Source organism: Syngnathus scovelli, chromosome 21 (assembly GCF_024217435.2).
Source record: "Syngnathus scovelli strain Florida chromosome 21, RoL_Ssco_1.2, whole genome shotgun sequence".
NCBI classification, from domain to species: Eukaryota; Metazoa; Chordata; class Actinopteri; order Syngnathiformes; family Syngnathidae; genus Syngnathus; species Syngnathus scovelli.
The window spans coordinates 6341584-6369446 of record NC_090867.1 but is presented as its reverse complement, the minus strand read 5'-3'; the positions used below and the strand labels follow the sequence as shown (position 1 = coordinate 6369446).

Here is a 27863-nt window from a genome sequence, read left to right as displayed (position 1 = left end):
GTGCATTGGACAGATTTTGTATTTTGTAACGCAAAGACACAGCAATAGAGGCCTTGTTATGGTGGTTATACTCCCTGTGGGAGTGCATTAGTAATAACTTTATTGCAAAAATACAGGTTCCTTTTTTAACCCCTTTGACCACCCTACTACCCCCCCCCCCCCTTAATTTGACAAACACACACACACACACACAAACATCGGCTTCTTTTGCTTCCTCGTGCGCTCTGATCCTTTAGTTTACATTCATTCCCTCTCTTTCTCCCTTTTCTCTTTTAGCGTATTTTGTTTTTGCATTCCATTGGTTGAAACTATAGCGTAAATAGATGCAGAACAACAAAGTTCACCAGCAGCATTAAACATGAAATCTTGTGGTGGGTGGTGGGCGTTTTGTTGTGAGGGTCCTCCTGAGGAGGCTCGACTTGCATAGCGGACTGAAGCGCTACAATTGGGCTACATTCTCCCGCAACCTCAAAATAACATTGAAAATAAAATAGAGAAATGAAAACATCTCTGGTAAATAATGCCAACCTTTGGTTTAGTTACAACGATCTATTTTCACTTTTTTTTACATGAACAGCATAAAGCATAATAATGTAGCTTAGTAAAGGGGGGGCGTGACTGTACAACTGCTTGACATCTCAGCGCGTCACCGGCTGAAAATAGACCTCTTAATACAGCGTATAAAGCAACGTGTATATCTTAGCCTATTCGGTATAATAAAGTTTATCACGGATTTTTTTTTTTTAACCTGAGGACCATTTAAAAGTGAAACAAGCATCCCCTTTTCATTCAAGCAGCCTTCCTGAAAAAAGTGCACTTCTTCTACCATCGCATCCGCTTCGCAAAGTGCACTAGAGTCAAAGCTTGGTTCCGTTAAGAAAGCCCATGCTACATTCTCACCTGGTCACGCTTCGCTACTACGGTTAAGGTTCACCCAGACTGACAAACACAGAGTGGAAATAAAAAGTCTACACACCCCTGATCAACCATTGACATTAAAACTCCTGTAAATCTTAATTTATCTTCATCTATTTTTCATATCGTGAAAAAATGGCATTTAAAGAAGGGTGTGAAGACTAATTATATCCGTAGTAAGTAACCCTAGACTGTTTTTATGCAACCTTAACCCAAAGCCTAACATTAGTCTGACATAACCCCTCCTATTTGGAAGAAAATAGAGCAAAAATTCAAAAAGGTGTCAGAAATGATAAGATTTAACAGAAGAGGCGCTTTTCTTGTTCAATCTCCCGGTAGAAACGAGAGAGCTGTTATTCAGGTAGGTGAGCTTGGGGAAAAGTCAGAAAGAGGAGGAGGGCGTCGGGGTTGGGGGGCTAACAATGTCCTGCTTCGACACTTGTGAAGTGCACCCCCACTTCTATGTTGAATATTCTTTAACATTCCATAAGGTCTTATTTGTTAACATAGAGTTCATACATGTCCTGTACACGGCCTCGGGCAAAAAAAAAACAACAAAAAGAGAAATTATGGCTGTCTATCAGATATACAGTTCCGCTGCTACGTGTGTGCGTCCGCCAGGAAATGCCCGTGGAGAAAGAGGAAGAGGCGTGGCTACTCGGAGCGTCCCCACATCTGCCCCAGAAAAGTGTCGTAAGGGGAGCAACATCAGGAGAAGTTTGAGGTTGTCAGGATCAACTGTGACTGCATAGACAGAGTAGTGGGGCAAGGGACAAAGGTGTGGCAGGGGAGGGGGCAAAGCAGGGGGTCTCTACGTTGCGTTGCAGGTGGGTGTGCGCGTGCGTGGGTGTTTGCGTGTTAGCGGCATTCCGGGAGAGGAGTATCTTTCGTCCGATCCACACCCGTCAAAGCGGGCTGTTAGGGTTCAGTGACGCTGAGCACGACCCTGGTTGGAGGACAGTTTGACCCCGGTCAGACACAGCCAGAAACTCCCAGCGCTGCCCGACAACTCCTGAAATCACAAACGTTCCAAATATAGACACTAGAAAGTCACAAGTTTTTGAAAAATAGATTCTACATTGTTCAGTATTAGAAAGCGGCAACACAGTGTGATGTTTACCTGTGAGGTAAAGAAGGGAGGTGGTGATGACAGGGTTTTGGTGATGAAGAGGATGGAGGAGGTGATGGCGGTGGAATAGCAACAGGGACTCAGGACAGAGGAAGCAAGCAATGGGAGGAGGAGGCACTGACATCAGCCTGCTTTGCCTTGGAGACGAGACAGACAGAAGAAGAGGAAGAAGGAGAAGACACGAGACGAAGAAACCAGGCGAGTAGCAGTGTGTCGTCATGCTGAGCCACAAGGGGGCGACGGAGCGCGGTACTCACGAAGCTGCGGGTGGCGGTCAGACGTGCGTGTCGTGGGGTCACCACTACTGTGCCGCTCAGGCTGCGTCCCATTCTCCTCGGGTTGTCCCCCTCCTCGTTTGGCCCCGGCCCCAAACGCAGTCCCTGCAACATCATTGGCTGCAGGGAGAGAGGAAGAGGACATGTCAGACACGTAGATGAAAATCGTGACAAGGTTGGTGAGGGCATGGGGAAAGGATCACCTTGTTGAGGTAGGTGGGGGTGCTGGCGCCGTCTGGCCCAAACACGCTCCTCTCCATGTCTGCGTTGGGGGTTCTAGAGCGAGTTGGCCCTCCAACCCTGGAGATGAGTCGCTCTGATGGGCTGCAGCCTGCACCGGAAGAACAACCATATTAGGAGTGTCAGTAAGTTAGTAAGGCTTTTAAACCTCACCCTAATTGGCCAAGGTATGTACCTGTCCTCCCAGCCTGCAGACTGGCCTGGTAAAGGGTGTCGAGCTCCGTGAGCTCTGTTAGTTCTGGCTCCTCACGATCACAGCCGTGTTGCCCCGAGGCATACTGGGAGCCGTAGTTCCCCCGAGCGGGGTGACGACCGGGTCTGGGCGCTTGCAAAGGGATGGCGGCGTAGCGGTCCGGTGGGGTGTCGTAGGGTGTCACCATGGCGTCAGGGCGATCTAGACTCCAGGAGGACCAATGGCGGGTGGCTCCGTCGGAGGGCGGCCAATGCTGAGGGGCTAAGGTGGAACTGGGCTGGGGGGACTGCCAGAGAGGCGTGATAGGTTTGGTGACGGGGGGCGGCGGAGGCGGGGGGAGCGTAACCGGCGCCTCCCAAAAGCACAGCGGAAGCGACGGCAGGGAAATAGCCAAGTGCCTCCCCAAGGGTCTGACGCTCACCCCCCCAGCTTGGAGAAACTCACACAGCCTCACCCCCCCACTGACGTCACTGGAGGGGGCGCACGGGTGGGTGATGCTGAGGGTAAGCGCTGGATGGGGAGGAGTCACCGGATGGCGATAGGGTGGAGGTGGAGGCAGAGGAGGCGGGTCTTGGCTCAGAGCTGCGTCCTCTTCCTGGTCATGGTCCTCTTCCTCCTTCTGATTGGGTGTCAGCAGTACTTGGACCGGGCCTGGCTGTTCACTGCAGGGAGGGGGGGACACAAAGAGTTGTTTGGCTGTCAGCTGGTTTGTGGAAAGGTCACAACAAGCACACAACAGGGTAAACAAGCCGGCAACACACACGCAGCCTGGTGATGTATGGCTAGGGTTCTCAATCTTTTTCGGTCCAGGATTATTTTTTTTCCTAGGACCCTCTCATAATACAAACACTCTATTGTGTCTTAATTATAAAAACATACAATAATAAGAAATTTAACAGAACGTAAGAGATGAAATAGTCATGGTTGATTAATTGCGTGGCTGCTTTTGTGTGCCTCTACCACCAGGGAGCAGTATAACACAGAGATAGGAATATACATGGAGATGGTCACAACTGCTGAGTAAGCTGCAGTAACAACACCAACCCACACACACACACTCACACACATCCTGATGCCAGCATATCATGCGCTGTAATCAGACTTTCCAAACAGCCATTTTAGAGCAGCGCGTCGTACGTCAACGCCGCGTAAAGTAATTCGCTCTCAGCAGGCCGCCATACCATTTCATTGATTTACATGCAGGCAAATGATGTATGTGCAACATTAGTGGATCCTATTTGCGCCTTATCTGTGTATGTGTGCGCGCGTGTGTGTGAACAGCTCGTGCATCAATTTTTGCTCTTGTGTTTGTGTCTGCACGTGCACACACACATGCCAGCACCCCTATCAACTCTTTTCAGCCTTAGTAATTACCCAGAAGGCTTTGCAGCAGCGGCAATAAATCAGACCCTAGTGTTGATCAATAGAAAAGAGGTGTGATGTCAAATTAAAAAAAAAAAAAAAAAAAGGAGAGCGAGGCAGAGAGCACTGAACATTTCACCCCCTCTTCCTTTCTGCAAGCAGTTTGGCTTGAACAGTAAATGGGGGGCTTTTAATAGAAGAGGAAACTAGGGCTACACTTTTGAGGCAATAGAACCATCAATTCCTGCCCATCTGCAAAAGCTTTGAAATGTTTTCAGTTCAAATGTAAATGACATTTTGGATTTTTTTCAGATTAATCAGAAAAATCTGGGTTTTTTTACTGAGGAAAATAAATAGAAATGTAAAAAATCATTAAAAAAATTCAGATTAATCAGAAAAATCAATGTTTTGTTAATTATTTTTACTGAGGAAAATAAATAGAAATAAAAATAAAATCAGTAAAAAAAGCTGTAGTTCCAGCCATCTCATGTCTAAATTTGACCCCTTCTAGGTCTCTACAGGCTAACACGCCCTGAAGCACAGCAGCATAACGTACAACATGACATGAAACAAATGCAATCGCCATGGCACGGCACAGAGTGCTACAAAGAGGGAAAGCAGGAAAAAAGAACATACACAACTCTCTTTCTTAGCCCAGCCAAGCTACACAACAGGTCACACACACACTGACACAACGACGAGGAGTCCAGCAGGGTTGCGGTGGGAGGCAGGTGGGTCTTTGTGGGTCACAGTGACGGCGTGTATACCTGCGAGGCCCCTGTGGGCAGGGGGTGCTTCCTGACTCCCGCTGTTGCGCTTCCTGTTCCTGCCTGCCTTTGAGCGGGCCGCCAGCGCTCCTCATGCACGCGGCTACGGTCGAGCCGCTCGGAGCGCTAGCCTCATGCAGGGGTCTGAGCACAGCTGAACCCGCCACGTAGGAGAACAGAGTGATGAGGAAAAAGAGAAGAAGAGGATGACAAAAGAGGAGAAAGAAGCAGGTAGAGTGGTTATGATGTTATACGCAGAAAGCGGGGTGATGCAGGTGTACCTAATCAAGCGCCCGGCGAGTAGTGACGCATCATGTAGCCTGCGGTTAGTAAGTCGAAAAATTCAAGGTCAAGGGACAAGAGACTGTTTTGAACGAGTGGCCTTGAACGCATCGATACGGATGCTGCGCGGCGGAGCAAAGGCTTATGTAAGCGCGCTGATAGTGAAGCCATCTGTCCACTCGCTTGTCGTCCTCGCACTTCATCAAGGTTACTTGTACTCGTAGAGGTGTGTGTGTTTTAGTTTCATCAACACGCGAAAGCATACGCACATAAACACGCGCGCACACACAGGAGGACAGACAGGACATAAATCTAATAATCCCACGTACAGGTTTACTTAGTGCTGAGCCGGGGAGGGAGGGGGGGGGACCTTCACACCTGCAGTTCAGAGAAGGCACATACACACACGCACAACAATCTCAGTGATGACTACTTGTGCAGGCTACAAACATACACAAATGGCATGTCCATATTTTGCTACTTCTTTGCTGTGTGGGCCACAAAGACATTCATACACGTCCTTGGGGATGACGTTTTGCAATCTCGATGCTGTGAGCCTCAAACTTTTTATGTCGCTGTGAAGACCACAAAAAAATTGAAATTCCCGTGTGCCACAAAGTATTTATATTCCTTTGAGGGCTGCATTTGTAAAATTCTCTGCTGTGGGCTACAAACGCGTAAATAAACTCGTCTTTTAGCTAGAGCGGCGCAAAACCAAAAGTTGTCATTAGAGGGTAGTAGAGCACTATCGCTCATTTCCAATCACACACACAAATTCATAACGTCCTCCAAAAATTGATACCAGGCTGGAGAACATGCATTTCCTCGCCACTCCGAGTCTAGTCCAATTTTTTCATGATTATTTTTGCTTAATTAATTCATGCCGTCGCACATCCTTTTTAATGAGCTCTTGCAAATGTAATGCCAGAGTGCTGCGTGCAATTTATTATTCAGGCATTCTGCATTTTAAAAGGAGTACTCAAGGAATTATAGCGTGTTCCAGAATATTTCATATCTGTGGCAATTAAAGTATATGCAAATTCTTCAACTACAGAGACCAAGTTGAGTTTGTTTGAAGCTTTGAAGAGATTTTTCTCTTTTCCATTTAAAGCAGTTACCAAGTGCCTTAAAAACATGTGGCACACTTTTTCCAAAATACCTCAAGGATCAAGACCTATTTTTCCATCATATTTCATATGTGATTAAATCTGCTCGTTTTAGGGGCGGCTCTGTCTCACACTGAGCCAGCCACCATCTTGCCCCACATACTGCTTGGCCAATGGCAAGCACAGCTTTCATTAGATTGGCAGACAGTGGGTTGCATTTTGCTGGCTCGTTCCTGCTGGCATTTGGCCATCTCCTCTTCCGCCTTGCTCTACCGAGAATGTTCACTGCGGCCAGCTGCTTGCTTCTAATAGCCGAGGCCGAGCCCAGAGTGTGGAAAACAAACAAGCAACCAATAATATGAAATCATTTTTCTCCTGCATGGAAACATCTCCAAACTCAAATAACGCTGCCCATCCAACCACTTCAAGGAGCAACTGCAGTTTAAACGAAGCTAATGCTGTTACCTCCCTGCAAATCTTAATCTCGATCGGCAGATGTGTGTGTCACGGTAACAAAAAGATAAACATTGGGCGGTTACCAAATGGAAGAGACAGACGAGCAGATGGGAATGGGGACCGGAGAGCCTGCGGAGCTCAGACAGAGACATTTACATATGTGAGTGACCTCGCAGTGACATCACACAAGCCAAAATTCATCAGGCTGAATTATCCGATTAGAGGCCCTACTGCTACCCCACAGACGTGGAGTTAGTCTTACCCTGGTGCTGGAGCTGATCCAGGTCCATGTATTTGCTAGGTTTGGGGTTGAAGCCCATGGCCGCCTCTTGCTCTGCCTCCTTGCGCTTCTGCTGCTCCTGCTGGCGGGCTCTCCTGGCCACTTCTTCCTGGAGCTCATCCAGCTCGCTGCGTCCTGAGACCCACAAATGAAGTCACTTGATGAGAATCTTTGGGAAAATGGTTGGGAAGACTTACAGTAAGTTGTAAATTTTATGACTTGGGGATCTGCTTGGCTAAAACATGTGAATGCAAAATGCTCTTCCTTCTCTTTGGGCTTGAGGTTTTCAGAGAAGGCTAAAGCAGTCTTGGTTAGGCTTGAAAATGTTCACTTTGAGTTAGTTTAACTGAATGTGAGACGAGCATGAGCGTTACCAGGGTTGACGGTGCGACACCAGCCAGGTGAAGGTGACTCCTGTAGGATAGCGCCGGTGCTCTTTGACTTGGGCACTGAGCGCCATGATGGTCCGGACATTAGCGCCCGTTTTTGTTGCCCCACCTCCCTGAGGAGTAGAAAATTAAAAAGCTGATAATTGAGTTGTTTAGACGGCTGCGTTAGGCGAGTACTTTGCTACCTGTCAGGGCTGCTGCTGTTTCTCTCGCTGCTTTCGTAGCCGCTCTCCATCCTCTGTATCAGGCGAGGTTGGTGCTCCACCCCCCTCAGAGGCGGAGGAGCAGGGGGGCCCATCGTAGATCTGGGCTGCCCAATCAGCCTGGATCTGGCCTCCAGCACTGCAGCCTCCCTGCCCTCCGAGGGTTGTGAGCTCCGCGGTGTAGGGGTGGTAGGCCGCAGGCAGGGTATGGCCGGCTGGGGTGGCGGCGGGTGAGAGGGTCCCGGCAGGGTGTGGTAGCCCTGAGAGCAGATCCGTTGACTGTGGCCCGAAAAGATGCTGTCGATGTTCAGAGCTTCTCTTCGGGGCCTCCAGGTGGGGCGATAGCAGCCACCAGAGGAACTGAACCACAAATAGAAGTCTTATTTAAAATGCTTTATTTCAAGTATTGCTTTCCAGGACTTCCTACAAGACGATCAGTACCTGGACTTGCTTTCGCTGCTGGTGCTCTCATTCTCCCAGTGAGGCCCCCCGACCCCACTCTCACAGCCCCCCACCCCCGAAGAGGAAGAAGAGGACAGGGGCCGAGAGGAGGATGAAGAGGAAGTGAGCGGCCGCCGTGATGAGAGCAGGAAGACGGCCGTCTCCTTGTACTCTTGCAGGGGGGGTGAGGGAGGCCGGGGAGGGCCCTCCACTGCTAACGCTGGGGGGAGGCAGAGTTATGTCGGGAAAGGGGAGGAAGGATCTTAAATGTCATTGTTTAATCTTTCATAGATCAAAATTATCTAAAATGTTAAGATGGCTTCAAGATTGGGTTAGAGTAAGCAACATGCTATCGTTCAGCAAATAATGAAACAGTACCTCCTGTGTTGGCAGTGTGTGACGGCGTTCCGAGATCGTAATTGGGGACCACGGTGGTCTGAGAGTCGCTGGACAGGTGGCTGCCCGTGGACTGGTGCAGCGGACGGCTGCGGTAGGCGCGGTGGCTTGAGCTGTCCGTCGATGAGTCCGTGCGGGTGTCGCTAGAAATGGAGGGCTCTCGACCTAAAGACAGACCTTTGGCGCTTAATCCCCGACTCCAATATGTTTGGGAGAAATGATCCCGAGGGGATTAGGAGGTTGAAGGTTGACCTCCGGATGATCAATGCACATGTGTAATCCAGGGGTGGCAAATGTTTGAGATCAAGCACATTTTTATTCACTTTTCTACAATATCTACAGTTAGACCATTTAAAGAAGACGTATGAAATGATACATTATGACAAGCTGTTTATTATCCAAATAACCGCTACACCATGAATGGGTCACCAGTCCTGTAATGGGCTCTTCCTGCAATGTCCTAAATGCCACAAGATGGCGCCAAAGTCTTGGCTTGTTGGAGTAATTGTCAAAGAAGTAGGTTGTCTTGACTGTTTAAGACCTTTACATGTCGAGGAGCCAAAGTTATGGAGAGTCTTTGCTGCATTGGTGTCGTGGCAGTGATTTCTAAGGTGTTTGAATATATATCATAGTGGTTTGGGATGATAGTCTGTGGTAGGTTTGCTGTTTGAATCAAACATGTTTGAGTCCGTAACTCTAGTTTATTTGCGTTTCCCTGTGATGCGATGTGTGGCAGCGCATGTACCCGAGTCTTCGCTGTCGTAGCCGGCCTTGCTGCTGCCGTGCTGGAGATCCAGTTGCGGGTCGGTGCCGGCGTAGGGGCTTGCGCTCTCTTGCAGTATCACCGGCGTCCCACGGGGGTCGGCGTAGAGCAGAAGCAGTGGCTGATAATGGCCTTTGATACAGCGGGACACCACGTCCTTCCACTTAGGGCCAATCTGAAGATACATAGGAACACCCCCCCCCACCGCCACCCGCCCATAGACACACATATGTAAGGCGAGTAAATGAATCCATATTAAGAAAGACCGTGTTGAATTTATCGCCTGAAGCAGAAGGTCAGAGACATCTGCAGTGTTGCTATCATGTGAACAAGGACGTATAGCTTCACTTCCACTCACTGGCACATTCCTTCATACCACACATCTAAATGACCTTAACACGCAATCATGTGTGGACAACAACACGCATACACGCACACGCACAGCCGGAGTCACCTCTTTGACGTGGGCATCGTCGAAGTACATCCATTTGCGTATCTTGGTCTGGAAGAAGAAGGTGGAGTAGTGCTTGCCGTAGTAGCACACCATGCCCACCAAGTAGAGCTCTGCCTGGCGAGCTCGCTCCTCTGTCACACGGTAGAACAACTACAGCGAGGGAGGGAGGGAGGGAGGCAGAGGGAGGGATGCGGGGAAGAGAGGGAGAGGTGTGCAGCGTGAGACAGATGAGTTCACGTGAATGCCAGCAGCAATTTTTTTTTCCTCTGCTTTTCTTTGCACCACAATGCCGTATGCAGTAATCCTGCGCAGTCTTTCCAATTGTTATATTTTGGTTTTATTTCTCTGACAGGGATCATAATCTATTTGTAATATTTGTAAATAACTATAGACATATTTTCTGTTACGGTTATATTTATGCAGTTTAGAAAATTGATGGCTGGATTGATTGATGACTGTTTTTAGTTGTAATCAATACAGTACATGGGTCAATAATAGCTGCCATTGTTACTGTGTTTTACTATTTTATGAGTATAAAATCAAAATATGTAAACCATCTTAATGTGAAGGAGTTTCATAATTTAATAGCATTCTCAGTTGGGTTTAGTGTAGAAAAACACACACATCAGTGACCTTCAACCTCAAAAATGTGCAGCTGCAAAATTCGGTTGTCTTTCCAGAAGAGTAGAAGCCGTTATAGTAATTCCCCAGGTGTCCTGATTCATATATATTTCATGAATATTCCAAATGAGCCAAATTCCACCGCTTCCTTTTGTCTGAAATCCCGATGCGATTCCGTCAAATAGCGTGTTAAGCGGCACATTGTCTCTCATTCAAGAGGCACGACGCACATGATTATCCAAATTGTCTTCTATTTATCGTAAATGGGCTAATCGTCTCGGCGACGGAGAAAAGACGTAAGAAACGGTGACAGGAAGTGGAGGCAGCGCTGCGGGGGGAAATGGATCCAGTATTTGTGATATAAAAGCACAAAAGGCATCACGCCTGCGACGACGAGCTTCATCTCAGGGTTGAGGAATGACAGACAGCAGGCGGAGAAAAGCCGACATGATGGAAGGAGGAGTTGGCAACGGTGGTGGTGTTGGGGGGCAGTAGAAGAATTTGACACACTATAATGCTGACTCATGCATTATTCATGGGAATCACTTCAGAATGAGTGTTCCTGAGATGCTACAGCGGCATTGAAATGCAACGACATTGCTCGGTCATGACACTGCTTTGCAACACGTGTGCACGTGTTGTGTGAGGGCCGCCCGAGGAAGTCCCTGAATCATGATGATGCCATTTCTTCAGTGATATGTCTGAGGGTGGTCATAACAATCACTTCCTCAGTAGAGCCAAAGGTTATGTCCATCACAATTATGTGATATGTTTTAAACAATCATTCTATGTCTAAAGGTGTTTTTAAAAACAAAGCCCTACCTCAGGGGTGAATTCATTCACTGGCCTCATCGGGCAAGTTTTAAAAACAGAAGCTCCCAAAATGTGTCAAAAGCCAACTGGACAGCGGGTGAAAAAAAGATGCCCTGTTGGCATGACAACCACATCCCCTCCTCCCTCCTCCCATGCCACACTGTCCACCAGGGTTTTATCAGCTCAGGCCACTAACCGCCTCCCTGTCCTCAATTTCAAGGTTAGGGAAGCGCCACCTCTGCCGACAGGTCCTCTGGAGGTCAGAAGAAGAACTTTTTCATATTGAGATAGTATGAGTGGAGCATGTCAGGAAAACCAAATCTGGTTTAGCTACAACAAACACTCCCCTAGGATTATGTCTTAGGTTGCAGGAAAAAAATCTTGACTAGTTGACCACAGTGGTATCTTCAGGTAGCCCAAAGTAGACACAACAAGCCCTTCCCCTCAGTGATATCAGTTTGCACTGAAGCCAAGTTGTGGCAGCGAACCAGCAGTTCGTTGAAAAAGCAGTTTGACACTGTCAGCCCCTAGCTTTGTACTGCACATTACTGCCACCTACTGGATTGGAGTGGAAGAACCTCACTTACGTCTCCCAGGCGCAGGCAGGTGCCCAGGCTGTGTATGACGTCCTCAGCCAGGTCAGAGTGGTCCGAGTCCCACACCAGCCCGATGGAGACGATCTCTGGCGAGTTCATCAGCACGCGGCGGATGCGTAACACCTCTCCGCAGTTACTCTGGGGAATCAAAAAGTCAGTGAGAGAAGGACAAAAGTATTAGAAGAGACTTCCTTTTCACTTCCTGTATGTCGTTTTGCACATGTCATGTGACGTGTGCGGATAGCGGCGATGTTAATAACGGTGAAAGGGTGCGGACGTCACAGGGACATATTTGTCCCTGGAGCTCGTTGCCAGGTTCGGAACTGCATGTACTGGATGCTTCCTTTTGAGTCATGACCTACCACAGAGTTAGAGCACACAAATAAACACACACACACACACATGCAAACATACACACAGAGCGTTGGCATAGCCACCACGGAAGCAGCCTGAGAACACCCTGGCGACCGTTGGGCTTTGCCAAAACAAGCCTCCCACACACACATATGCAGTACACAGTGGACTCTCTTTGAGGAATTGTGGGGCTCGTGTGGCGTGGTTGGCGGTGGGGAGCTTGCTTGGCTGATCTTTTGCCAGGGTCTGCCTCTCCATTCGCAAGAGGACCTTTCCAGCATGTTATATAATTACACTGGCGGTCAAATGAAAGTGTTGGTCTGCAGAATACTGATCATGGAAACTCCTCGCAACTCATTAGACACCACAGCGAGGAGATAATCCACATTTAATCAATCACGAAACGAAGGAGCACTAATGATGATTTATTATCTTCAAAGCAGCCAATCTGTAACTATAGAGCACGTCAAATATTCAAATTTATATCGAACTAATACAGTTGGTTGCACAAAACCTATGCAGCCACTTTTTAGATTTTTTTTTTTTTAAATAATGCATAGGACACTTCATTAATTAGTACTTAGCTATAGTTTCAAGGTGAGCCAAACAAGCACTTCCCTAAATAATGACCTAAGGTGCTTGGCCATATTAAGCCGCCGCAAAGTCTTCAGGTCGGCAAAACAAACGCGCCCTCTGTGATATCATAAGGTGGGCATAACAATCACTCCCTGAGTGGGCCAAACTGTCATGCCCTCAATGAAATATCTTAGTGTAAGCATAACAAGCCTTGTGATGTATTCAGGTGGGCAGAACAAGCACTCTGTCAGCGATATGTCTTAAGTTATGCAAAACAAGCGCTCCTTAAGGGATACGTCCTAAACTATACAAAAAAAAACCTCTCCTTCAGTGATGACTTCATTGGGCAGAATAGAGACTCAGCCATGTCTTCAGATAGTCAAAACAAGCGCTCCCTCATTGATGCGCTTAGTTTGGTAAGACAACGTTGCCTCATGACATCCTTACTGATGTCTTAAGGTAAAGAAAACAAGTGCTCCCCGAGTCATAAGTCTTAAGGCAAGCCAAACAAGCAGCCCCCCTGCGATGACTTGAGCGGGGCAAAACGAGCCTCACTGGTGTCTTCAGTCGGGCAAAACAAGCAGTCCATCAGTGATATGTCCTAAAGTGGACAAAAACAAACATTCTCGCAGTCATTTCTCAAGGTGCTCGAAACAAGCGTTCCCTCAGTGATATCTTAAGGTTGCAGTTGCTGCTTCTAACATTAATCCCTTAAATTTATCATTACAAGTGTCAATCAAAAGTGCGCATTATTTTTCCCAGCATTTTTGGAGAGTTGTTGCAGCAGCAGCTCAAGATGAAGGCAGGATGGATTGGGCGGAGGGGAGGGGGGGGGATAGTCCAGGGGGTTCCAGAGCTTTGTAAAAAAGCCCACAGAGGAGCCTCTTTGTGGGGGACACTTTTTGGCAGCGAAGGGCTGCCGCCGCTTGAAGCCAAGCTGGATCCATTCGCTTCCCCAATGTGGCAGCACAACACACGCCATCCTCATGGAGTCCCTTTAGCAATCTATTCCAAAATTCTCTGCTAAGTCCGACAACAACACTTGAATGTTCTCCTTCCAAATTGTCTCCAAACAAATATAGAGCCTCGCTTTACAGCACACCGGCGGGTCGATGAGGACAGGTCCAGAAAAAAATGCTTACGGTGACAAAAGCGGCGGAGAAATTTGTCGAACATGCAAATGAGCGGTTGGTTATGTAAGCAACGCAAAAAAAAACCCCATCTGCGATTACTTTATATAATGCCCACGTTATTATTTCGTCGTCTTTATTATTAAACGCATGTAGATAAAATGGATGACTTTTCTGCAAACTCAATTAACTGCGTTAAAATGGTGTGTAACCGCTGGTGAATGTGTGTGTGTGTGGCGAGGCGCTCTCACAGGGCAGTTGCGCAGATCTCCCATGTTGCTGGCGTTGCGAAGAAGTTCCCCAAACATGTCCGGTGTGGCTTTCTCACGACACTCCAGCATCTTCACCGCTTGGTTACTACGGCAACACACAACCGTTACATCATTGCGCTTATTCGTGCATGTGTGTGCATGTGTGTGTTCTTACCATAGGGACGTGGTAGATATGTAATGAACCATCTGAATGAAGGGTAGCGGGTCCGACGTGGCGCCGCAACTGGTACACACGCACTGCGGGTTCAATCACAGTCGCTCAGTCAATATACGTAGATATTAAGATGTTAGCGTGTGTGTGTATGTGTGTGCACACACCTGCTCAAAAAGGGTCATGGCAAACTTCTGGTGCGGGATGCAGTGTTTGGCCGTGCAGATATCTTCTCGGCTTTCCGCGCTGATGTGGAAGTGAATCCGCATCAGAAGATTTTCCTAACAAGACAAAAATTAATTCTCGCCGCAGCACAATTTTGAGTGCATCATCGGGTCTCCTTCAATCTAACTTTGCCGCAAGCTTATTGTGTGACTCACAAAGCACTCCGCGGCGTCGTCCATGATACCCAGCTGGAAGCGCTGCTCGTCCTGGAAGGTCTTGGCCAGGGCGCTCCGAAGCGCGTCGGACGGTAACACCCGCTCGCTGCTGAACTGGAACTGGGCAAAGATGCTCTGTGGATTTGAAATCAGATGGAGTCAAAAAAATATCACCGTGTAAAAGATAGTGGAGCCAAAACTGATTAGGTTAGGCCATGCTGTATATATTTCTTGTAAAAGCTCAGACCAGTATGATTCAGGAACCGAAGCGGAGGAACAACCCGTCAGAGTGCCGAGCAACAAATGTGTAGACGACGGAGGCGGCCGGGCCTCCGTAGCCGACACCATCAATAATACATTTGCGCTTATTCTCCCGACAAAAACAGACCGCAGAGTGCTTTGTGGTGGCAAAATAGAAAAGCGAAGCAAACTGTTGCAAGGCGAAAAAGTATCTTTAGAAGCCAGACACACAAAAATAAACACCGCTTTACAACAGACTTTATCTGACCCCAAATCGTGGCAGTGGCTACAAACGTGAAGTGAAGTTCATCGCCAGATTTAAAATGGATGCCTGGAAAATAATTGAACACCGATGTGTTTTTTCACAATTAAAAAGATTTCCAGTTATTTTGTGCTTTCGTCAAAATACTTTTCGTCTCAACTTTGTCTACAATCACTTCACTAGTAACTAATAGCTAGCTTTAGCTTCTATCTCGGCTAGGTGACGCTCCATTAATAAACATTTGGGAGGCAGCGGAACAAGATGGCCGCAGTCATACTACAGGAAGACGACGTTATAAAGCAGTTGAGGGGCTTAGCTGGCATTGGGAAAAGTAATGTAGTCGTGCTGATACTGTGTGTGTGTGTGTGTGTGTGTGTGTGTGTGTGTGTGTGTGTGTGTGTGTGTGTGTGTGTGTGTGTGTGTGTGTGTGTTATGACTGCAGCAATGCGCCAAGGAGAATGGAGGGGGAATATACCCTACAGAGAGAAAGGGAGATGGAGGGAGGTTGAAGAGGAGGGGAACAAGGAAGGGATGGGGTGGAGTGAGTGAGCGTGCATGTGTGTGTATGTGCGTGCGTGCGTGTGTGTGTGTACACGCGGCAGTCCAATTGCAAAGTTTGCAGCCATCTACAACAACTCCCACATTCATTCATCTTTCTCCTTCACTCCCCTCCTCTTCCTCCTCCTCCCATCCCATTCCCCTTCTCTAGTGGAAAGAGATGAAGTGTTGCAGCAATTTCCAGTGGGCCAAACGCCACGGGATGCTAACGTAGCCCTTTTGGCTAGCTCCCGCGTGACTTTTTCAACTTTTTTATCGATAGCTTGCGAAAATATGAATCCATCGTGCCGAAACGTGAATATAAATTTAGTCCGGAGGGATTAAATGTATCGTTCATTTTCACACACAAAAGTGGATGCGCGTGGACTGATTTGTGTGTGTGAGGCAAAGTGTGTGCGTGCGTGGGTTCTGCTTAGCTCAGCGCTTTCAGTCAGGCCAATTAATTACAGTGGAGTGCTGTGGAGACCCACCAGTGTGTTGCTGCCGCACTACAGCACATTAGTCACGGCGCGACGCCTTCGCTCGGGCCACATGTTGGTCACCACTGGAGCAACAAATGTCTCATTGAGCAGCTATAGTAACATTTTAAACATATTTTACTCCTATGTTATTTCGCACTTCTTTTGATTCATTTTCATCCACTCTGTACCCAAGCAAATAATATTTTCTAGCATGTTCTAGTCACCAGAAGAAGCGAACTAATTGCCCGCCATCACTGGCCATCCTCATCACTTAGTGAGTCACTGTCACTGTGGTTTGAAATGCATTATGGGCCAAAAAATATATTTCAAATTTTGCCCATAATGTATTTCAAACCACAGTATAAATATATAATATAAATATTATTATTTTTTTTTTACCTTGAGTGCACAGAAGATGCAAGAATCCTCCATGCATTTGTGCGTGGTCAGCTGGCGAAAGCTCCTGCGGAAGATGTCAAGATGCCACAAAACCTAAAGAACAAAACAAATGCAAAATAGTTTTATAGTGGCATTAAAATGTGATCATTTTCAGGATTCACCATGAGGTGTGCCAACCCATTTTATTTTCCTTGTGTCCTCTTTTTCGAAATGCCAAAGATAGGGAGCTATTACATGCGCTTCTTTCAACAGTAATCAAATGTAAACATCTAAAAACCTTCGCCGCTGTGGCTTGATGCTGGCACACAGTTGCCGTGGAAACACGACATGCTTTTTCCCAGCACGTTGCCTGTCCAGGTGCGTTTTGCTGTAGTCAAAAAATAGCAAGCGAGGAAGCCAGAGAGAGGCGGAACTACTCGAGGGGATCATTTGTTCCGACAAGCGGCGGCCATTATCAGTGGAATTTCTGGCGATAAATAAAGAAATAAAAATGACAATGAGATCAGATAACAAATAGAGCAAAACAAACCCGATTTGCTGGTGGATATTTTTAATTGATAAGAAAAAAATATCCCCATAACATCAAGTAGTTGCGCTGAACTGACTGTGACCTGAATGGCCAATCAACACTCTTCCTCCTCATCCCTCTTTTTTTTTTTCTCCCTTCAACAGCTCCTCTGCACTCTCTCCAACTTCCACTAAGCTTCTGCTTTAGCTTATCACTGCATCCTCCATCTCCTCATCTGGAGCATGGAGGTGTGTGTGCGCGTGCCAGCTGGACGTCTTGAGAGGTCCACGTGTGTGTGTTTGTGCGCACGCACGAGCTGAGTAAGCATCTCCGCAAACAAACACACAGTCGCTTGAATGGTGCCAAAAGCAAAGCAGAACATGCAAACACTCATTAATACGAAGCTTATCTGGCTGCCATGTTTAATTATCAGTTAACGGCAATGTGTGTGTGTGTGTGTCTCTTAGTTGGAGTTGTCACACTTGCAATGAAGTAAGCTAGATGTTGGTGAACATCCAATTTGCTAAAGGCAACAAAGTAAAGAAAGAAATGCTGCATTATTGTAGAAAACAAACACAGGTAGGGCTTTGAGTTTTGGGTTAGGAATTAGTTAGGGTGAAAGGTCATTGTAGGTGAGAGCTTATGGTTTCCGAGTCACTGCGTCACTGACCTGCAGGGCACTGTTCAGGAAGCAGCTGTTCTGTCCCGGCTCATTGCTCAGGCCTTTGCTGGGCGCGATAGAGGTCATGGTTCTTGGGGTCGCCAGCCCCTGCACCCCGCTGACCGCTCCGCCGCCGGACGCAAAGTAGTTCCTTTTCCACGACATCCCTACGTGGACGCCCCCGTTCCTTCGGAGGCTTCTATGTCACTCCCATGAGAGTGACAGAAGGCGAATGGGAGAAAAGAGGGAGGACGGAGGCGGTGGACGGAGGCGCAGCAGTGTGTCTTGGACGGGGATTTGGCCCCCATACAAGCCGGCCCCTCTCCAGCCGTGCTTTACTTCTTCAGAATCCGCCTGCTCCCTGCCAGAGCCGCTGTTGGCATCTGTTTGTCACTTGTCCTTTGGCAAGACGTCCTCTGGCGGCTCCTGTCAAACGAATGTTGTTTGCGCCGGCCAGACGCTCCCATGTCCTTTCCTGCCCTGCGAGACACAAAGAAGACCCAGCTGTCAGGCCGCATGGGTCAAACGTTGTCTACTTTGTGCAGGTAAACAACAACAGACACCGGAATTCCCACAGGTGATTTGAAAGGTGAATGGAGGAACCACCATGACTAATGCACACCTCTATTGTGAAAGTCTTTAAACAGGAAGTTGTCAATTTTGGACCAATTCCAAAGCGTGTGCTTTAATTAAGTCCTACGCAGGAATTTGGTCAAATGAGCCCCAAATGGAAGCAGGTAACCTTGACGGATGGTTAGTTAAGTTTAATAGCTCATCGGGCCATCCAATCGCCTGCATCCAGCAAGCAGACTCTACTCTGAAAAATGACCACCTTATTGCTCATTATCAACTCAAAATAGTAACTAAAACATTGCGTCCGTTATACTGCACTGATAGAACGTTTGTTTATTAAAACAATAACATCACGATTCTTGCCATAGCTGTGTTGCTCCACCGTTGGTGAGGTCTGAAGTGGACTGATCTGTTTAATGGACACTGTTGGCAGCCAGTGGAGTTTTCATTCGTCATTCCGCTATGCATATTTGACAGTAGAAACAGAGAACAGCTTCCTTGGTCGAATTTGGAATCTTATGAGGTCTAAAATTGCATCAGTAATGGGACACGGAAATCAAAATCTATTCATAATCACGATTTAATGACAAACCTGGAGCTTCTGCCAGCGAGTGTGTGCGTGTGTGTGCACGGTAAGCACACAAGTGCACACAATTGCATAACACCACGGGGCAGCAAGCTAGCAGAGCCGCAGTGCCTTTCGCCACTTTTGGCAAAGTTCCCTTCCGTCTTTTTGCCAGCTTGCAGTGCCGCCACAGCACCCTACTTTTCTTTGAAAGAGGCCAGAGGGCTATTTAGCTAGATAGCTAGTTAGCCCGCTAGCTAGCTATAACTAATCAGTTTGCTAGATATATCTATCTATCTAGAAAAAAAAAATCACATTCAATGCAGCTGTGCATAAACACACAAAATCCAACTTGCCAAACGGATTTATGGAGGGATTTGGCAGCCAGTGCTCTGTTTTTGCATTTTCCCTCTCCCAAACAGAATCACTAACTTCTGTTTTAGCATACAGTGACTGTTTGTGCGAGTGAATGTGTGTGTCTCACCAAGTAGGTGTAGAGAGTGCAATCACACATCTTCTTTTTGACTGCACCCTACAATCTCACACAACCAAGATCACTCAAGTGCTGTTATTTATGGCCCTTATGTGTGTGTGTGTGTGTGTGTGTGCTAGCAAGCGTGCATGTGCGGGCGTGAGCATGCGGGTCCCCGCTGAGTGGGTGTGGAAACTGCGATCACACATCCTCTTTCTGACGCTACCCTACAGCCTCGCGCAACGCACAAGTGCTGTTATAAACGATGGCCTGTGTGCGTGCGCGTGTATGTATTCCAGTATTTGGCTCGTTACCATGGAAATAGGCCAAGCAGCAGGCACGCGGGAGGAAAAGCCGAACCATGTGATATTAACACAAACACACTCGGATACACACGGGCACACACACAGACACATGGGGCCGGCGAATGATGATGATGTGTATTGATGGTGGAGAGTTCCTGGAAGCCACAGCGAGTCAAGGCGCTAGTCAATCAAATTCCCTGACCCTGCACTGGCGGCCATTAGGAAAGCAGAGGAGCGGCGGCAAATTTACCCAATGAAGCATTCCGGATCGCCTTTGTTGCTATTAAGCCAGACGGGATCCGAAGAGTCCACGTCCGTGGCTTTTTTTTCGAAGCTTGCGCTTTTTCGGAATCATCCAGGACTTTGATTGATAAAAGCTGTCAAGTTCAAACCGAACACAAAGTTATTTGCTTCTGACGTGTGATATTCTTAACCGTATGTGATTAAACGCCAGGCGGCCCCATGATGACGTTCACACCCGTGAAGAGCAATCAGCACGGCCGGCGTGAGTCACACCGCAGAGTCGTGACGTCGCCTTGGGATGTCAGAATAATCCCGGGCGCTTTGTCGGGACAACCGATGATTACTCGCCGATCGATAGGAGCCGGCGAGGGCACGGCCGGAAGCGCTGAGGAAAGACATCTGTTTCTGCTAAACCGTCACAAGTGCCGCTAGCACGAACACCGCGTCGCAAACGTACGTGCGCTGCAGATGTGACAAGATACACCTGTGCTATTTAATCACATTCCATAAAAAGTACACAACACTAAGGACGGACATGATCGTTGTCAGTAACATCTGACTTCGGCCATTGTTTGGGTCAGCGTGTCAGTGTATCAGTGTCCCCGGGAACAAAAGCTCTTTGACACGCGCACGAAAAAAAAAAACAATCAACCTGAATTGAAGCTCTCCTTGTTGCTTCGTTCACTTTTCTCTCCAGTGACCTCTACTCCCCGCATTCATCTTTCTTTTCCGAAAAGAAAACTTCACGTGTGACCTCACGTGGATTTCCTTGTAAGTGGGTTATGTGTAACTTCAAATAGCCCCTTTTGACAATAGCGAGAGAGCCTCAAGTTCATCCTCCCCTCCCACTTTTATATCAACTTATACATCCACGTGCAGCGTGTAGGCGTGTGAACGAACGTGCAGCCAGAGTCTGGAATTTTCTTCAAGGTCATTTTCCCGCATAGACGGCGTGACCGCACGACACAAGCGAGACGCAGCAAATCGCCGCACATGTCCAATCACACGGGCAGCAAATCGAAAACGGCCAAAGAATGCGTTTAATACGCAGGCCGTTACATAACGGGACGTCACGTGAAGATGTTGGGGTCGCGCAGAAAACAAATCGAAGAGGAGGACAATAGGAATGAGCGGGGTGTTAGATTCAACCTGTCGGGATTGGTGGGGTGGAGAGAGAAGGCGCATCGGCCGGGGATGGTTAAGGTCAAAGGAGACGTTGAAGCGTGCTTTCCTTATCCCTCACTCCTACATCATCCTCTCACTATTGTCTAATCTGCTCCCTCTTAAACCAAAACGTCTGTGTAATCCCGTGCATGCAGACTGGGGGTGTGTGGAGGGGGGCAGGGGGGGGGGGGGGGGGGGTCCACCATCGGGGCAGGAATGCTGCAGTTTGAAATGTCAACAAAAGGGGGGATACGCACGACAAGTCGTATCCGTGTGACTGATTTTACACACTGAAATATGAAAGCTGTGTCGAGATTTGACAAATAGATCCATTACAATTTGCAAACATAAAAATGCATGGACCATAGAAATGGCCAAACACCCGACTCAGACTTTGAAGGACATTCAAGCTCACGACTAAACATGTGGGAAGAAGTGTTAGACTTTACCCCTGCACAACTTTCGGTTTTAGTAAGAATCGGCGTACTGCTGAAACAGCCAAAATCCAGCCTCAGACTCTTTCTGATGTTTTAAAAGGACACGGCTGGTATTGTTGGAAAGTTCACCTCTCAAAATGCAAAGGTGGATTCATTACTTCCCTGACAACTTCTCGAAAATGGAAGAGCTGAAACACACATTTTCAGCGTCAAATCAACGCCTGCTATATCGTATTGACTTAAACTCCAACGGCAGCTTCTAAAAAACGACGATCGTGTGTTCGAGGTCCATGCCGTCCTTCGTTAACGGTCTTTTAATTGTGTTTAATATTAGATGAAGTAAACGGCGTAAAACCGCAAGGCCACAGCGGGAATATTTTCTTACCACAGATAACAGGGACCACAAAACAAAAAAATAATAAGTCTTGTAAAAGTCAGTTAAAATGATAGTTTCCAAGACCCCCCCCCCAAAGGGCATCTGACAGTAAGGTTGTTTGAGGAGGCCCGGCCGGCCCGCACTACATCAAAACAATGTTCCCGGTGACCACGGAGAAGTCGTTTAATAGGCTGATTACATCTCGGCAGGCTGTAAAAACATACAGTAAATTCACCGAGCCATTATGTTGGTGTTAAAAGAAGACGCTCATAAAACAGCTCAGGTGCCTTTTAAAATGCTTTTTTGTCATCCGTCATCGGCTTCACCCAAGCTGTTGAAACTTTCCTTACAAAGGCGTTTCGCCGCGTACTCAGACTGTCAGCAGTCACTGTTAGTCTAATCAAGTGAATCGCTCCTAAAGCTGGAATATTTTTCGGATTAAACTCCCTCCCCACTGGACACTTTCCGCCGGATGAGCCACAGTAGAAAGATTTGTCCAATTAAAAAAAAGATGACACTATTATTATTATTATTATTATTATTACGCAGGAGCATCGCAGCAGCAATGGCGTCCAAAGTCATCAATCTCAGAACCGCAACGTTAAATCAATGAAGCAGCCACCCGGCAGCGTATGACAGCGTAGCGTGAATTGGGCCCCGGTAAGAGGCTGCGGTTTGTTGCCCATCCATCAACAAGTCCAACACAACTCCTCACAACCTCACATCTAGCGATGCAGGAGACGGACTGGACGTGAGGGTGAACTTGAAAGGATGCCGGCGTAGAAATGAGCATGCGCACGAGAAAGTAGTGACCCTGCAACTTGCACCTTCCCCGCCTACCACACACACACACACACACACATTGCTGGTAAAAGATTTGTCGCTCATCCATCAACAAGTCCTGCCCCCCCTTGCGTCCCTCCAACCGAAAGCAAGACCGACCCATAAGCGTAAGAACATGACTGGACACCTGTGACAGGATGAACTTGAAAAGGATGCTCATGCACGTTTAAGGGGAAATGCGCTTGCACCAAGACGAAATAGTGACCCTGCAACACACACACGCACGCACTTACGATGATGATGGGCAACACACTGACTAAATCCCCATTACACGCGTGCACCTCCGCAGCATCAGCCAAGTGCGCACACACACACACACATCCACAATCTGTTAATATTACTCACCCCGGATGCAGTCGACAACAGTCCGCTCGCGTGTCCCACCGTGTGATTTAACGGCGGAGAGGAGGCTGAGCCGTGGGCGTATCCGCTCAGCTCGGCTCCACGCAGCCCCCACCGGCGCCATCCATCCAGCGCTGCGGTCGCGCGGTACGCCGCTGCTCTCGCGATACCTCCTCCCCCTGCTCCTGCTATCCTCCAGTGTGGACTCACCGCGATGCCGCCGCCTACCGGGCAAGCTGAGGTGCTGAAATATCCGAGGGGTGACGTCATTGTCGTGGGTTACCTGCGTAGCCTTCACTCACAGTGGCGGTTTAAGGGGACATGTGTGTGCGCTTGCTACTACTTCTCTCTCTCACACACACACTGATTGGAGCTGCTGACAGCGACATGCAGAGGACATCTGTCCAAAATTTGACACCCGCCAGCCTCGCTTTGTAGCCACAGCCTGAGCCGCCGAGCGTGAGAGGTCAGGCGTACCATAATACTCCTCGATTTGGATCCTGTTTCCATCACCATTTGCTGGCCTGTCATTTAATAATGCCGCTGGGTGATTATCTTAGGCACAGTCTCAACCTTTTTTCGACTAAGGCAGAAAAATGTCACTGCACACACACAGATAAACATTCTAGACAGTGGCAGGGGATTTTTATTTTTATTTTCAAATAAATGTGTGGGGAGGGCTCGGCAGAGTTCACCATAGGGGCCGCCAATAATGTTTTATTTTTCCTCTCAGATTGCCCCCACCAAAAACACTCCACAATTCTTTTTTTTAAGAAAAATAGCTTTGAGTAGTCACGTTTCATTCCCATGCATTAAACAGAAAACGGCGCTATTCTGTTTGATATAAACAAATGTGTAAGTTCAGAGATCGTCACTCTCTCCGTCAAAGGGGATGGCGTCCAGGTCCATGTGGATGTGCGTGTAGTCCTCGCTGCACACCCAGCCGATGGGCGTGCGGTTGAACGAGGGTCGCAAGCGGATGTCGGCCTGTAGGAGGGGCAGCGGCTCAAGTTCGTCGGGGTCGGCGCCGAGGTCGGGCGGCTTGAACGGCATCAACTTGTAGCGCTTTTCCATGCCGTCAAAGGGCAGCGCAGTCCTGTCGTGAAAAGAACTTCTTTATTATGATACTATTATATACGGTATTTATTTTTCATACAGGACAAAGATATGTTTGATTTGAGCGAACAAAAAAGTTAAGTTAATTAATCAATGAGCAGTTTTGTCCCAATACTTTTGTCCACCTCCTGTCCTTTAAATGTCATTGTACGCCTGCTGCGATTCCTAATGCCACAGCGTGGTTCTCACCCACATCCACCATTAAGAGCCTTAGGAGAAGATCAAGGGATCACATTAGGTTTGAGTTAATCACGTCTGGGTCGTACATGTTGTCTCGGTGGGAAACCTCATTACAGGTGTGTTTGCGCTGCACCGACAAAAAAGCTTTTCTCTCTGTTGTCTTAGCAACGCATACAGATTGCCGGCAATGTAAACAATGACTAGTTATTTTGGGATGTACCTGTTAAAGCTCTTGTACTGAGGAAACTGGAGCCTGCTAGGTCCAGGCATACTGGCTCTCATGGTTTCCATCAGTTCCTGATTACCCTTCATTGCTCGTTCCCATGGCGACACATAGGTGCGAACATACTCCCTCCTCCTCCTCTCCTTCTCGGATTCCTTGGCCTCATCTTCAGGAACCGCTGAGGACGAGCGATAAGACAAATGGACTGAGGAAAAAATATGTTTTCTCAAAGCTTATCGAAAAAAACGATTTATTGGTCAGTCTATGAAAAGCAGTCCATGTAGCCTCACCATCTTGCTTTGGCATCTCAGGCTTTGGCGGGACAGGGGGAGGTGACATCAGAAGGTTCTGCAGGTTCTGCTGGAATACAGAAAAGAACATTTAGTCCCAGCCTGCCAACAACTCCATACTTTTCTCCCACCATGTTCTCGTTGGTCGTGATGAACTTGTCGACCCGCTGCTGCCTTTTGCGGAACATCTTGGAGCCCTTGTTAGTAAGCAGCGAGAGCTCCTCCAGCATCACGTCTTTCGGAGCCTTGATCTTGGTGCCCAGGTTCAGCTCGGAAGCCTCGGGGTCAGACTCGTCATCTAACATTCAGCAGAGGAACACAACCAATCTCTTTATCATGACGTAAAACAACACTAAGGTGGCGCCAAAGGAACACTTTTATTGTCTTAGCCTGAGCACAAAACCAAGATGACATAATTTTAGAAGCTTTTTTTTCGCTGTAAATTCATCTGCCTTGTTCTGACTGAATTATAGCAGTCGGATGACGTTAGGGGATGTGGACTTGTGGTACCGAGGGGAACACTAAGACTCAGTAGGTCAACGTAATCAGAAGGTTGGGGAGGGGATGTCATGGTTTGGTTTTCATGCTTGGACGGTGGGAAATCCTGAACCACGCCGCCACTCTCTCTCTCTCCAAGGGATGTGATGGATTTTTCTGCTTCCTACAAAACGGGGAGTTGGCATTGCAATGCTGCGGAGAGCCGTTCGCCGGGGGGCTCGTAAATCAGACCTGTGCAAGTGGGTGTCTATTGAGTGTGTGTGTGTGTGTCTGTGTGTGTGTGAGGTGAGAGAGAAAATAATTGAGGCTGCTGAGCAAAGTGAACTCTCCCGTGGGGATATTGATTTGAGCGTTAATTCAGAAGAATGTGAAAGCGGAGCTTGACTGCTGACTGTGAGGAAAATGGACAGACGGGTGGAGGTAGGGGGTTTTGTTTAGGGGGTTTCAGACAGACGGACAGCGTGGAGGCGGTGGGGGGGTGCTGAAAGGCCTTGCAGTGACAAGAGATGATGGATGGATGAGTGGGCATTAGCTGGAGCAAAATACGAGGATAAAGCGGGATAAGCCGCCGCATGAGCGAAAACACACAAATGTCGTGTCGGCGCAGATGTGATGACAATGAGAAGACGTAAAGAAACAGCAGGTCACAACCAAAGTACGTATTTGATGTTAAATACAGTACATGCCACCAAAAAATATATTACAGAAAGATATTTACCATTCTGGCTGATGTTGGTCAAGTCCGTGATGATCTTATTGGCCTTCTTCCTCTTGTTGGAGGAGGCCGCACTTGTCAGCGACATGGCTGAGGAAGCACACAAAAAAAGACAAGCGTTGACTTGAAAGTCTTTAAGCGTGTTGTTTTGCCTGCGTGCACTCATTCATCCTCTTCTTAGAGCTAAACTCATTTGGAGACAAGCATTTAAAGCAATTAGAGAGACACAGGGAAGTAAATAGTGGGCTTGACTCTTTTGGGAGCCGATTTGTCACCAGCAACAAGGAGACGTAAAACAACACTAAGAATATCAGCAATTATTATTGGTTAAATGTTGACTTGCGTTTTTGCGACTGGGGCTAGAGGTAAATCAAGGGAGAGGGGGTGTCATGACAGAATTAGCAACATGGTGCTAGTGAAATGTGATCCAATTAAGACTGGAATGTGGCTACAGCGTTAATAAATATAACAGCACATTGTTGATGATAATGTTACACAACGTCTTGCCAACTCCGCCATGATCATGTCGAGGACGCTGGTAGGGTTGTCGGTCGAAAGCAATTACGTACGACTGGAGGTGAGTCCCTGTTAGCGGTAGAAGGGGTCTCGTCCACAGGGAGACCGCTTAATGTAATTGCGTTTCATCCTCTGTAATTGAAGCCATTTCCCAAGCCTGCGATTCAGCTACTTGTTCGTGTGCGTTAAGACGAACACACCATAATGACGGCTTTTTTTGCTTTTCAGTAATATTCGGCTTTGAGCGAGGTGCGAGGAGTGCGGAGAGGTCTTGTTACCACATAACCCTTCCACCGCACTTAACACCCGCCCACCCAGGTACCTGTTTTAGCTCCGAGATAATTCTTGGAAGGGGACAGCTGGGGTGGCATAAAGTCAGACATGGAAACGTATATTTTCACTGGTATGAGTACACACCAATCTCTAAAAGTTCGACTTCCTACTATTGGCCTACGTTTAGTGTCTTTTGAAACATACCTGAGCATCGGTCATTTCCCGAATACATAAACCGCATATGAAATGAAATTGGTAGCGGTCTCTTTCAAGGCCTTGCCAAAATTTGCTGACCACACAAATCAAATGCATCTGACTGTAAACAAGTCCTTGAACTTAAACTGGCTCTTGAATTATTCAACAGCTCCAATTGCATCAGTGCCAGATCAGCGCTCAAGGCCTTTGTCGCCCACACATACAAACACGTACGTCTTACCTAAGAATTTGGATGTAAAACACAGGAAGTCTCAGGTCCCGTGAGGTTTTCCCCACTTCCAGGTTGACTGGATTGTTCGAGTCTTGGGCTGCCACTGGACAGAGTGAAACCTTATCGGAAGGGTCACTCTTTAGCTGTGGACATGTGTCCTCCTGTGGATGGTGTGAAAGAGGGGTGGGGTCGCCCAGGGTGGTGGGTGTGTTGTTTCAAGTTCAGAAGCAGGTTGCTGATGTCTCACTCAAGGAAACGCCAATGGAAGCCCGTCGTCAGATTTGACTTGATCAAAATGATCACGTGTGTTCCATATATACTAAAAAAAAATCTGCTGGCACTTCTAGAACGTTCCAAAAGTTCTACTGCTCCAGACGCAAATGACAAATTGCACGTATGATATCCCTTTAATATTTATTTAAACAATTAATGACATGGAAATAGTTGCGTGAGGACAGAGGGAAACGTAGGGACAAAATGAGCCCCGTCACCCATTCGTTCTCAACCACGGCGCGAAAAAGCCATCAGAATTATGAGTTTAACACCGTGCCAAATAACCGCAGATTAACGGCTCCAAAAATAGGTGAAATGGCCGATTGTGTGCAAGGCAGTGAGCCGTGATTTAATGGGGAAGAGCATAGCGCTCAAAAAAAAAAAAAAAAAAGTGGTTCA

The 27863-nt window shown here is 47.6% G+C and overlaps 2 protein-coding genes across 4 annotated transcripts; both read right to left on the bottom strand.

Moving 5' to 3' along the window:
• Window positions 1-518: 518 nt before the first annotated feature.
• usp54b (ubiquitin specific peptidase 54b) lies at window positions 519-23168 on the bottom strand. Its single transcript, XM_049760158.2, has 20 exons — window positions 22957-23168; window positions 17643-18113; window positions 16465-16557; window positions 14545-14679; window positions 14332-14445; window positions 14168-14250; window positions 13993-14098; window positions 11673-11819; window positions 9652-9801; window positions 9180-9372; window positions 8417-8599; window positions 8039-8258; window positions 7580-7957; window positions 7380-7507; window positions 6988-7140; window positions 4882-5035; window positions 2735-3414; window positions 2523-2650; window positions 2302-2439; window positions 519-1927 (listed from the first exon to the last, which is right to left on the bottom strand). The coding sequence occupies exons 2-20, from the start codon at window positions 17796-17798 to the stop codon at window positions 1841-1843; spliced, it is 3426 nt and encodes a 1141-aa protein (XP_049616115.1). The 5' UTR covers window positions 17799-18113; window positions 22957-23168; the 3' UTR covers window positions 519-1840.
• A 430-nt stretch (window positions 23169-23598) lies between these two features.
• On the bottom strand, window positions 23599-27354 carry myoz1b (myozenin 1b). 3 transcript variants are annotated; one of them, XM_049760164.2, is made up of 6 exons: window positions 27201-27354; window positions 25979-26065; window positions 24894-25060; window positions 24763-24832; window positions 24470-24650; window positions 23599-24049 (listed from the first exon to the last, which is right to left on the bottom strand). In XM_049760164.2, exons 2-6 carry the CDS (start codon window positions 26061-26063, stop codon window positions 23815-23817), a joined length of 738 nt encoding a protein of 245 aa, XP_049616121.1. In that variant the 5' UTR covers window positions 26064-26065; window positions 27201-27354; the 3' UTR covers window positions 23599-23814. The 3 variants fall into 3 exon arrangements, with proteins under 3 accessions (XP_049616121.1, XP_049616120.1, XP_049616118.1); XM_049760163.2 differs by lacking the exon at window positions 27201-27354 and having other exon boundaries at window positions 24763-24829; window positions 25979-26198; XM_049760161.2 differs by lacking the exon at window positions 27201-27354 and having other exon boundaries at window positions 25979-26197.
• Window positions 27355-27863: the final 509 nt, after the last annotated feature.

Coding starts and splice junctions, on each gene's coding strand:
- usp54b (XM_049760158.2), bottom strand. CDS start 17,798: ATGTCGTGGAAAAGGAACTACTTTGCGTCCGGCGGCGGAGCGGTCAGC. Junction 7,958..8,038: donor AGCAGCGAAAGCAAGTCCAG/GTACTGATCGTC, acceptor TTTGTGGTTCAG/TTCCTCTGGTGGCTGCTATC. Junction 5,036..6,987: donor GGATCAGCTCCAGCACCAGG/GTAAGACTAACT, acceptor TGGCGGGTTCAG/CTGTGCTCAGACCCCTGCAT.
- myoz1b (XM_049760161.2), bottom strand. CDS start 26,141: ATGAGTGCACGCAGGCAAAACAACACGCTTAAAGACTTTCAAGTCAAC. Junction 24,833..24,893: donor TCACGACCAACGAGAACATG/GTGGGAGAAAAG, acceptor TCTGTATTCCAG/CAGAACCTGCAGAACCTTCT. Junction 24,050..24,469: donor CAGTACAAGAGCTTTAACAG/GTACATCCCAAA, acceptor TTTTCACGACAG/GACTGCGCTGCCCTTTGACG.